Below are 13,018 nucleotides of genomic sequence, written 5' to 3' on the forward strand. Positions count from 1 at the left end.
CATCAGTAGCCAAGCTTGTTAACCACTTACATGTCAGATGTTAACCCCTTGGGTGTCAGATAGGCCGGTGTCAACTATGTAACACACTTCAAACTGAAGGAGTAAACCCCTGAACACTCCAGGCTTAGAGATATGGACTAGATAGGGGGTGTTTGCATAATGCTCTTAAGATGTCCAGAGTCTCCCTCAACCAATACACTTGATATGAGACAGTTTGCTACTGGGGTCGGAGATTACTGAAAATAATGCTATCCGCTCCTTTTCAAGTTTCTATTTCAGACCCTAAATCCTCACAGCAAAAGACACAGAAACATTGCAAGAAAGTGTACACACGTGTTCAGACTTGTTAGTAATTGGGGGTAGAATAGGTCTTCAGCAACCCATGCTTGCATTAAAAGGCGACTAACAGGATCGGGACCTTTCTTGTTGTCCTCTACAATATGGCTGACATGTTACTGATGCAGCACTGACAGATACAGGATCTCAACTTCCCTTACTTCTTTTCATGTGTATATATACCACACAAAAGAAGTTAAAGAACACCCGATATTTTCATATGACTATGTATAGGTGGTAAGGTAGCCTAGTGGTTAAAGTGTTCCCTTATCACACTGAAGGCCCTGGTTCAATTCTCTACATGGGTACAATGTGTGAAACCCATTTTTGGTGTCCCATAACATCCCAAGACATAACTATAGTCATATAAAAACATCCGGCATTCTTCAACTTGTTTTGAGTAGGATATAACGCCAATTTAAAATAGGTAGGTTTTTCCTCGCCATCAAGCTAACCCACCTAACCTTGAGAATGCTGATGAAAGACATAACCCTAATAATTGAAAGGTAAACCTTTAAAATCCTAAATCCTATCCTACCCCAGGAAGCATGGAGCTGCCACCACCTGTAGATCCCCACCATCAGGATCTCCATCCTCATTGTGTTTGCATCAACGATTCTAATGACAACCTGATGTGGCCAGCACCAAGTCGTGAACGAACTTTTAAAAAACATTTGTCTATGCATACTTCGGAAATAAGAATCATACCGTGGCTTCGAATGCACCATGAACAGGTGTCTGAAATTGTTACAATTTTCTCCAGCTTCCTCAACAGGTCGAATTTCACGTTTCCTGCACGACAACTTAAAGACCTTGACTGTGTTGTCTCCACATGTGTACAACTGCATACCCCGTCCAAGTATGTCTGAATGCGCATTACCTCCATTACTGGATAACCAAGGTGATGGTGGATGCCAAACTCCGTCAAAATGTCCATTTGACAATGCAGGTTGACATTTTCAAGAATTTGACACTAATTTGGAACATGTGTTGGCGCTGCACTTGCTTCTACCCTGGTTGGAAACACGTTCCTTACTCCCAGCTACACTTTACCTGCTATACAACTTGGTGCTGTCTTTTGAATATCAACACAATAATAGTGAAAATATACCACAGAAAATATACTAGGGAACAGACATATTTAGACATTGACATCAAATTACTTAAGGTAACTTTTTACTGATACTTTTGGCAAAAACGTTTAAGTCAATTAAAAAAGATATGCAGCAGAAAGATGGCATCTTGTGTTACAAAATTACCGAATAATAAATTGCAAGTGTTTCCGGGGCATTTGATTGGCTAACCAAGATAACAAACAACATTCATGTTTCCATAAACAAAAAAACACATTAGGCCACACCCACTAATGGGCTTCCGTTTGTTAATTGGCGGAAAATAGTGGGGCTAATGTGTTGAATTATTGCGCTGAATGATGTAATGATTTTGTATTGTTCATTTTTTGTGTGTTAATGATTAAATTTGCAGGCTGTGAAGCTATTATTGTTGACAATTTATTTACGCAGGCTTAGTGTGCACAGTTGTATAACATTTATACCTCCACAAACACATAAAATATTGTCAATTCTTAAAAAATCTCTAGAAAGTTTTGGGTTCATGAAATATTCGTTCAAAACACCATCCTTGATAGCTGATCCCTTATTTTTTACAGCAACATATGAAAAACTTTTGATCGGGATTCCGAATGATGTATTTCAAGGGAACCCATCACACTGACAATTCCACGTTTTGATTTGTTCAATCTTGTTCAGATAATTCTCTTTTTGAAGTGCCATTATTTTAGTTGAACATTATGTTATTAATATTGGAGGTAATTCGTAACCCTATCATCATAGGGCAGTGTTACACAATTACCTAACGAGGTTACGTCATATGAGCTATAGCTGTCAAGCCCAGCCAATCAAATTATGCTCTCTCGTCATGTGACAAGCCGCAGTTAGATAAAGTTGTGAGACAGCTGAACAGGCCAATCAGAGGAGAGGGCTCCCCGGGCCAATCAAACAGGCTGCTTTTATTGGTTCTTGTAATGAAATAATGAAATGAAAATGGCGGTTTGGAGGGAAACAAGGAGCAAACTGACATTGATTGTCGGAAAATGACAGCATCCCTGGACTGAAAGTTGATTTGTAACTCCGAGATTTGTTCATGTTTCTTCAAGGGCAGACATGTTTAATGCTTCTATGCATCAATTTGCAAGAGATACGGCTCCATTACTGTTTCAATTCAATACACAAGAAGCCCACCTAAACGTCTCTCATAAACAACATGTAGGAGGTCATCGCAACTGTTTTATCAAGGAGTGCTGGTGTCTCAGTAGCTGATGATTCAGTGGCCTCTTGTAAAAGAATTTAACTTATGATCAATGCCAGAACCTTGTTACACAAAGTCATCGTAGCACAAGCATAAGTTAATGTTGAAATTACGACAGTTATAGCATAAGCCATCATAGCACAACCACTATCCTAAGTCTGTGTTGAAGTTATGATAGTTACAGCATTACGCCATCATAGCACAACCACTATCCTAAGTCTGTGTTGAAGTTATGATAGTTACAGCATTACGCCATCATAGCACAACCACTATCCTAAGTCTGTGTTGAAGTTATGATAGTTACAGCATTACGCCATCGTAGCACAACCACTATCCTAAGTCTGTGTTGAAGTTATGATAGTTACAGCATTACGCCATCGTAGCACAACCACTATCCTAAGTCTGTGTTGAAGTTATGATAGTTACAGCATTATGCCATCATAGCACAACCACTATCATAAGTCTGTGTTGAAGTTATGATAGTTACAGCATTACGCCATCGTAGCACTATCACTATCTTAAGTCTGTGTTGAAGTTATGATAGTTACAGTATTACGCCATCGTAGCACTAACACTATCTTAAGTCTGTGTTGAAGTTATGATAGTTACAGCATTACGCCATCGTAGCACTAACACTATCCTAAGACTGTGTTGAAGTTACAATAGTTGTAGCACTACACCATCGTAGCACAACCACTATCATAAGTCTGTGTTGAAGATACAATAGTTGTAGCTTTACGCCATCGTAGCAGTAACACTATCCTAAGACTGTGTTGAAGTTAAAATAGTTGTAACACTACACCATCGTAGCACTACCACTATCGTAAGTCTGTGTTGAAATTACGATAGTTGTAGCATTACGTCATCGTAGCACTACCACTATCGTAAGTCTGTGTTGAAGTTACAATAGTTATAGCTTTACGCCATCGTAGCACTACCACTATCGTAAGTCTGTGTTGAAGTTACAATAGTTATAGCTTTACGCCATCGTAGCACTACCACTATCGTAAGTCTGTGTTGAAATAACGATAGTTGTAGCCTTACACCATCGTAAGTCTTAAGTGTAACCGAAGTCTTCGTGACATGCTAAGATGGCTTGGAATGGGGCTAAGACCAAGTCAGTGTGTTGAAATATACTCTTGATAAGGCAATCTGAAAGAATCATCCATTTTCTCGACTACCATTTAAAAAGCACAAACATAAGAAACCTACGTGACATTTAAAATGTAAACATGATCGACATACTTTCTGCTTCATGTTTCCCCGATCAAACAGATTTCAGTAGAGCAAGTATCGGCGATATTGCATGACAAATAGACTTGACAAATAAACTAATGCGGTTATATATGCTGTAGGAAATGGCCAACATGTGTGCATTCCTAATTACAGTCCCCCACCGCCAGAGCTTGTTCCCCATCTCATTACAATGAGGAAGTTTATCAAAGTGTCAACCTCCAGAACAGGAGAACAGGTGCCCCCATACTACACACTCACAGTTCACAAATTTAGAAGAAAATTGGAAGAATATTCCCCACAACCCAAATGCCAGAACAGACATGAGTTTCTACAAGACTGAAATTTGATTTTTTTTTCAAATTACTCAAAAAAACTTATTTTGCAACTCTACCATATATCATACTAATTATTTTGGTCAAATAATCACACTCACCTATAACCAACTCGAGCGTAATGTAAATTGTATTTCATGTTATTAGTTTTTCAAGGATCAAATAGGTTTAATGTGTTAACACATACCGGTATATATATATTCATGTTCGACCAGACTAATCTGTGTTGGCGTCATTAATCGAGTTTCATCTAAGCCGTTACCGTGTCAACAAGAATTACAAAGGATTACAAAGGAAGGATGGAACCTTTACTTGAACGCAGACTTGTGACATATAGTTACACTTTAAATAATTTACTTGCGGACAGCTTCAGCTATTGTTCTCCGTCACAGGTGTGAATAAATGGCGTAATTGACGCCAGTAGTTGGGGGGCTGATTTACACATTTCCATGAATGAAGGTCAAGAGTTGAAACAGAGATGAACAAATGGCTACTTTCACTTTGTTCTAGGAAAACGAGACGTGAAGAAACAAGACCAAATTTTATAATTGCTTCCGCAATGTCCTTGGGATTCCACATTCGCCGGATCAGAAGTGCATTCTCTTGCTGTTATTTCCACTCGGGTGTGCAAATCTATATGATTTTCTGTTGAATTAGATATAAAAATATTTTCAAGCAAAATGCAACCCAAAACATTGAATTATTTTCTCTTTGCCCTTTGATTTGGTCTATTTCAGGTTTTGAAAGACTAAATGACACAAAAGAAGTGGAACAATTGATTTAAACTTTCTCGTTTTGACGTTATTTGATTCTCAGAGGACGTTTTTCTTTTACGAAGCCTCAAAAGTTTAAAGACGTTGAAAGCACAGCGAGCAGTCTGCAGGTTGTTGATGAATCAATACAGCATTGTAAACTGAGGGGCTTCCCTTCCTGTCTTCAAATCTGAAGAGTGGCTAAAAGTATCGGCAAAACATCTCTCTCCGATGGATTGGAAACCGAAACGTCAAATTGAGGCTAAAACAAGAATCACGTTCCAAGCATCAGCGTTCCGTTAGACGAAGGATCATCTTGTTTAATGGCCTCGATTAGAACAAACAGCAAACCACACATAATAATCCACAAAACTGCTCTTCCTAAAGCTCTAGAATATCTTTTACCTAATCCTTCTGCCAATAATTGGTGAAAAATTACAGATCCTGAACTAGCTCCATGTGCTCGCGAGGCAGAGAGCGTCCAGGATCTGGGAGAAACATTTTTTTCAAGGTTCCATGTTCATTCTTCGGAGCAAGCTGCCGCTATCGAAACATAGACCGCCAACACATGACTGTACAGAATTAAACAGCAGTATTCCAAACCATAGCAGCTATCAACATACAAATAGACCTCAAATATGACGGACTTGTACGGCATGTGGTTTGCACGTGAAAAAACTACCTCACTGAATGTCCGAAAAGCTAACAATATGTGAAAAAGCATTTCTCCCATGTGGAAGTGGAGGCCATGTTATTCTGAAGAGGAAAGAAGGCGGGTGGGGTGGAAGTGGAATTGTGGGTAGTATCAGGTGACATTTGATCAAATACCACTTTCCTTCCAACTAATATTGCTTCAACCCATCACAGAATTTCATTCACGCATCATATCAGAAACATGATTCATGTCATAACAGAGATAATTTATTTCTTATGGTTTACATAAAACAATGCAAGCCATGATTGAAGAGTTTCAAACTGATACGACTTCAATCAAATACCCTATTACCAAGAGCCTGATAAATTTCATATCGCACTGAAGTCAAATAGCTTTATCTAATACAAAAACATGTCGGATAAAGCAGTGGGGGGATTGTTTTGATAACATCTGGCATTTCAATGGATGAAGGAACCTAGCTTATTTAGAGAACAATACATCTGTGTTTGTGACCGACCACGACTATTTACTTTTCTCTCATTAGCTGAATGAATCAAGAGCCTCATCCCATGATGCAACAGTTGGGGAAACAGCCAGGAGCATAATTCCATCATCTCAAGCCAAATGTTGTCCTGCTCATAGCAACACTGATAAAATACTTCCCACTAATTCTCTATATTGATTCAAAAATTGTTTCCAGTTAAGCAATCGCCAATTAGATGGATGTAGCTTACTGGGTTTTATTAGATTGGTATTTTTTTAGGTTATAACGGGGATTGGAATGAGACAAAGAATCCTAGCAACGGATATACTTAATGCTGGGACCTGGGGTTGCTGTCAGACCGGGTGTTTTGACACTGTTGATAAATGGAAGGGATTAATTGATGAAACCAATCGATATAGAGAGTGGGTATGATTTTACGCCGCTGTTAGCATTGTTCCAGCAATATCACGGGGGGCGTGGGGAAGACACCAGAAATGGGCTTCACACATTATGTCCATGTGGGGAATCGAACCCGGGCCTTCGGCGTGATGAGCGAACGCTTTAACCACTAGGCTACCCCCATGTGTTAACATGTATATTGTGTAGAGCATCATGACACTAGACGTGTAATGATACGATACATATCCCAATACTATGTGTGTGATATGATTTGTATCCCGATACAGAGCCTTTATTTCATGAGTTGATATTCTTTGTTTTTGCAGGTGAATCACAACCCGAATCATTTGTTAAGTAATATCAGAGATCAAAGATGTTTTTTGGTTTGGTTTGGTTTGTTGTTTAACGCCGCACTCAGCAATATTCAAGATATATGACGGCGGTCTGTAAATAATCGAGTCTGGACCAGACAATCCAGTGATTGACAACATGAGCATCGATCCAAGCAGTTGGGACCGATGACTTGCATCAACCAAGTCAGCGAGCCTGACCACCCGATCCCGTTAGTTGCCTTTTACGACAAGCGTAGTCGCCTTTTACGGCAAGCATGGGTTGCTGTAGACCTATTCTACCCTGGATCTTCATGGGTCTGATCAAAGATGGGATATTGTAGGGCAGAAACATATTGGAAGAGGGCGCTGTGAATGTTATGCTATTTATTTCCAAACCATGAAATACTAGAGAATCCGCGTAAGCTGGTGGGTGAACAGTTTCTGTTATTATTCGTTTTTCCACCAATATAAATTGTAATGAAACATATTGTATGTATCATGATACAGGGGTTGTAAATCAATGTATTGTATCATGGGCCTCATATTGTGATACGATATGTATTGCTGATTGTTACCCCACTACCACTCGTATGACCTTGGTAACAGAAGAGTGTCAGAATTAGCTACAGCCAGGTGTTCCATTTCTTGTATTTCAAGGACTAACCAACAGAAGATTGATTGTGTGGGTATATTTAGGATAATCACCACAATTAAACTTCAAACAGCCAGAACTGCAAGATATTTCTCAGTTTACATGCCAAATGTCCCACCCCCTCTGAAGCTCGGACCTTTCACCTCGGACAGTGTAAACATCTGTAGATAGGTTATGTAAGACATATATTACCAGGCCTAGGCTTGTGCCAGCTACCTAATGAACAGGGAGGGGGTGGGGGTGGGGGGTGGGGGGTGGTGGGGAAAAGAGAGAGAGAGGAGGGGAGAAAAGGGAGGGGAGGAAAAGGGGGGATGGGGGCTACATAAGGGGGTGGGGGGTGGGGTTGCCTGGAGAGATGTCAAGGGTAGGGAAAGGTAGAATTGGGTTGGATCAAGGATTATGTGGGGTATGGGGTTGCAAGGAAAGGAAGTTTTGTTTTGTTTATTTGTTGTTTAATGCCACACTTAGCAATATTCAAGCTATAGGATGGCGGTCTGTAAAAAATTGAGTCTGGACCACTCAATCCAGTGATTGACACTATCAGCATCGATCTACGCAATTGAGATACAGCAAACCTGACCATCCGATCATGTTAGTTGCCTTTTACATGGGTGGATAAAGAATAAATGGGACATGGGGTGTGATGAGAATGGGGTGGAGCGGGGTGGCAAAACGCATTAAACTAGAGGCGTGAAGGTAAGGAACATGAAAGGTTCAGAAGATGGGAGTGTAGGGAAGATGAAAGGTGTGATCATCACATGATACAAAACGGATTTCACTCGCGAGGTGATGAAGTGTATTTGATCCAAGTTCTCGGGTGGGAGGAGGGTACATGAGTGAGTGAGTGAGTGAGTGAGTGAGTGAGTGAGTGAGTGAGTGAGTGAGTGAGTGAGTGAGTGAGTGAGTATGGTTTTACGCTGCTTTTAGCAATATTCCAGCAATATCACGGCGGGGTGCACCAGAAATGAGCTTCACACATTGTACCCATGTCGGGAATTGAACCCAGGTCTTCGGCGTGACGAACGAACGCTTTTACCACCAGGCTACCCGACCGCCCCAGAGGGTACATGAACAGAGAGAGAGGGGGTGATTATGGTGAAGGGAGTCAATGAGCCAAGGGTAATAAACCCAAGGGATTAGTGTCTTGGTGTGGTAGGACATTCATCACAACTGATCAAGTCCCCCACAAACACTTCCGGCAGCACCTGGTGCTGCTGCAACAACATACACCATCCTTAATCAGTCAGGGAGTCCCTTTAACAATATCAAACCGAGCTTTCTTCTCCAAGAAGCTCTCATCACACATTTGTACCGGGTGAGATAGTGGGTTCACACAGCAAGGGGTGGCAAGGCAGACCTGACTGGTGTATATTGTTGTGTAATTCCTGGGTTCTGGACTCCCTAGGGGGCAGCACCAGACCTATGCACTCACAGACCCCATGCCATATTGTGATGTAACGGTAAGCAGGAAGCCCACTACCAATCTTTATCATTGTCGGATGAGTCATCCACTGATTAATAGGTTCTTGAAGACCATGGTGTACAATTAATGACAATTCCTAAAGTAAGACTCACCCATAATTACCCCATTTCACTATGTACTTTCAATTTGTTATGACTATAAGTTATTGTAAACAAGGTCACGGTTTGATAATGGAACCTTTTTTCAGCTACCACCCATTGATCACATAACACTGAAATAATCCTTATCCCTACCAAAGTATGACACAGTTCCTTTTTTGGCCTCCTAAGGCAAGCGACTGTTCAAAATATGCCTGTTCACCTAGCAGTGAATGGGTACCCGGTAGGATGTGACTGTTAACCTAGTGCCTCACAGGCAGCTTGGGTTGTATACTGCCCAAGGAGCTGAGAATGACAGTGAACACTAATCCATTGACCAGTAGCACTTTGATCAAGCTTTCGGGTGTGGATTTTTATTTATTATGAATATGCTCATTATTATTAATACTAATACTTCGGGAGAGGTGACAATTATCTGCCTGGGGTCAGCTGTCTCTTACATCATTGCATGGTCAGCTCATAACTGTCTCCTTGTGGAGCAGTGTCCACTCTCTCTACCTATTGATCGTGCTGACCATCACGCCAGATGGACCACTGAACGTCCATTAGCCCCCAGTATCCACATTATTACGCACTGACTCCTGTAATTCCTATAAAAATGTTTGTTTAGTGAGGTGCTTATTTGGAGAGGCGTCATTACCATTTGTCACCTAGTAGAATCGAGGTTGGTTGTGGCACGGCGCCACGGTAATTACAATTAGTGTGATGTCCTGAATCTGTTCTTTGAGCCCCCCACAACATTCCTGTGTTCAATAACGTCCACCAGCTTATTGTATTTTGTCAACAATGGTTCCTGACTGGCAATAAATCTCCGCCAAATGGTTCCTGTAATTGCTCTATCAACTTGTCTGTAGCAATAAAGAAATGTAACACAATACAAAGCAAATGGTCGAAGCTGGTTAAGAAGCAACAGAAATCATTTGTTATACATTCAGTGAATGTAAAACACACAAACATTTCGTTAACTCGTTTCGACATTTACCACAAAGGCAATTTGTTTTGTGTGGCAAGTCGGATATTTCAGATCAAAAACTACATTTCCCCAAATCCTAATCTGTATCTCTTTAGGTAGAAAGATGGATCTACTTGTATCAGTTGTCAAATATGTGCACCAAATTGTCAAGAAAAATCAAACCAAACGACATTCAATATTGGATCTTTGATCCGACGATTAAATGATCGATATACAAAACTATTCTTTTACTCTGAGATCATGTACAAGCTGAAGAATAATCTGTTCCTGATGAGCTGTCTAACTATTGTATCAACCCCTCTCGTGTTAGCCAAGACGTGCAGTTATCAAACATTCCACCAGCGCTGGGATAATATGATCCTATCGGCCATTTTTTCCACCAGTTGATCAAACATCTTGTATCCTAAGTCTGATCCTCGTCATCGGGGCTTCGGATGGGCTGGGATGCAAATGAAAGCTTTCCTAATCATTGGCATTCTCTATTAATAATGTATTGGATTTCTAAGGGGGATCAAGAAAGGCTTGTGGAATCTCTGATTGAACTGGGGCTCTTTCAGCAGTTGTTATGGCTATGAGAGAAGGAGAGGAGAGTTCCACTTCCATCATGCCGAGGACAAATCCAGCCAAAGCTTCATCAAACCCGTCCCTTCCATGAATCACGTCCTCGTCCGTGAATCATGAAATTTTAATCAAAGAGATGATGGGAGATGGGGAAAGTGTGTACAAACCTCGTATTCCATTTCGTACGGCCGGTCATCAAAGTAGGGATCGTCAAAGTCCAAATTGTGTGACATCTCGATGTCTGTTAATCCCATGTCAGCACTAGGCGAGAAGGCAACAGGTCTCCGTGACGACGGTTGATATAAACTGCAACACAAGAAGACATATTTGTTACTAGCACCAGTGCCATCACTCGCCACCCCTTCCCTAATTATACCGACTATCAATGCTAACATGTAATTTTTTGTCACCCTGATTAAAAAGGCGGGTGAAATAGTGGAATATTATTCACCAAGCAGCACCCAGCTCCTCAACACAAAGAACGCAATCAGATGAAGGCGGAGATACCATTGCGAGCTGTCAAACTATGCAACGAGCCGATATGAGAATATTGATGTGAAATTGGGGAGCAGAGGCGTGCAAGTCAGGGATCAAGCTTTGGAATAGCACTCCAATATTTCACCATTTCTGGCCACTCAGTTTATCAATGTGGATGGCTCGCTACCCACCCTGATGAGGCCTGCTTTAGGAACATCCAATTAACGATGGCCACAGTCACAGATTTAGCTAGTATCGCTGTCACTTCTCCACAGATATCAAGTCCTGTTATACTTGATCTATGCATGGTGAAATTATATTGCACAAGCGTGTGCCCCCAAGGTCATTCGTTCTCTGGAGGGAGCACTTGGAGAAATTCATATTGCTAAGATTGTACCATCACAGCGTTTCATTAAAATGATGCCTCTATTCCATTCCAATAAAACCTTAACTCACATTCTCTTTCACGCCTGGGTGAACAACATTGTTTTTTTCCAAGCTGGCGAGCAACAGGCCTAAAAGCCCTTGTCAGAGAAGTGACATCATAGCTTCCTAATACAGTTGTCCGTGAGCTTGATAGGCTCCTGGTCTCTAATAACGACCCTGCAGTCACAGATTGCAAGTTTATTCCCCAGCCGAGTATAAAAAAGTCAGTTCAACCACTGACAAAACATACCCTCTCACGAACACGTAGAAACGCTGTCAAATTAACCCAACCCATATTTTAATGGTTTAACATTGGAACAGAACAGGATTAAAAGTTGGCTAGGACTTACTACCATTGCATGGTAAAGGGAATTTATATACACATTTCGGCAACAAAATCATATTTATGTTCACGATTTCCATGTCGACCAAGACAGGAAGTGGCATAGCTTGTGACAAATGGTGCTCCCGAGCCCTACTTGGTCATCAAGCGGGGGAATCTAATTGGGCATGACACAAACATTTCCATAATTTTCCATTTGAATCGATCACTTGAGATTGGAAGCAACTTATGTCCACTGGAGGAACAACTTGTTAATATGGTGCCATGTGATTTATCCAAGTGGGAGGGGAGCTAAACCGTCTATGAGTAATCTTCATGGAAGAAGCAGCACACTTATTGCAGGCGTCTTTTCAGCAAGGATAGATTCTTCTCCTTGGGGAATCATTAAATACCCAGTTTTTGGCAAATAAATATTCTTGTGTATTCCCAAACGTGTTTCCTTATAAATGTATAGAATTACTTTAACATGTCAGATCTTGAATCACACTGAAACGCCATCTTAAATCAAAGTCCAAATAATTATATAACTGCTTTTTTTAAAACAGGAACATCAATAGTACATGTATCATGTGACTGTTAAATGCAACTATCAGACATGTTTTAACATGTCTAACACAATTCAGGTTTATATAATGCTCATTAAAAGCTATTCTCCTCAAAAGTATTCCCACCTCTAATAGCAAGTATTTGCTTTTATCCAATTACTTCCGTTGATTTCTTTACGTAACACCTCCCTACCAACCAGACACCTCCCCAGACAAATAACACAGTTTCTTTTAGCACACTGTCTACAAAAACATTCCTGTTTTTTTCACCCATTTTCATCATACTCCGGAGTTCAAGCCATCCCATAATGTTCAATCTGTCATCTGTCAGTCATAACACAAGTTGTCAATACCAACAAACAATGCCCGACATTCACACCACAATAGGCTATAAGATGCTGACTCAGGCTTAACCAAATATACTGTAATTGTATTCCCACAAAGTCAAGAAAAGTCTACAGTAAAACCTGACACCACCTACACACACATTAAGGAGCTCACTTATCTATCAGTTCTTCCTTCACAATATACCACTCAACTTTGACAGGGATATCCTTATCAAAAGTAGAGTAGTATCTATCAACACATCTCCAAACCATCAACCCT

At 40.7% G+C, this 13,018-nt stretch overlaps 1 protein-coding gene across 5 annotated transcripts in view; it reads right to left on the reverse strand.

Annotated features, from left to right (window-relative positions):
• LOC124133114 (E3 ubiquitin-protein ligase PDZRN3-like) overlaps nucleotides 1-13,018 on the reverse strand; it is a 313,211-nt gene that overhangs the window by 57,469 nt on the left and 242,724 nt on the right. For all 5 annotated transcript variants that reach the window (XM_046497368.2, XM_046497369.2, XM_046497371.2 and 2 more), the window contains one exon: nucleotides 10,789-10,927. In XM_046497368.2, the coding sequence (XP_046353324.2) occupies nucleotides 10,789-10,927 (139 nt within the window). The remainder of the gene's footprint in view (nucleotides 1-10,788; nucleotides 10,928-13,018) is intronic.

Source organism: Haliotis rufescens, unplaced genomic scaffold, assembly GCF_023055435.1.
Source record: "Haliotis rufescens isolate VD_foot unplaced genomic scaffold, xgHalRufe1.0.p SCAF_76, whole genome shotgun sequence".
Lineage (NCBI taxonomy): Eukaryota > Metazoa > Mollusca > Gastropoda > Lepetellida > Haliotidae > Haliotis > Haliotis rufescens.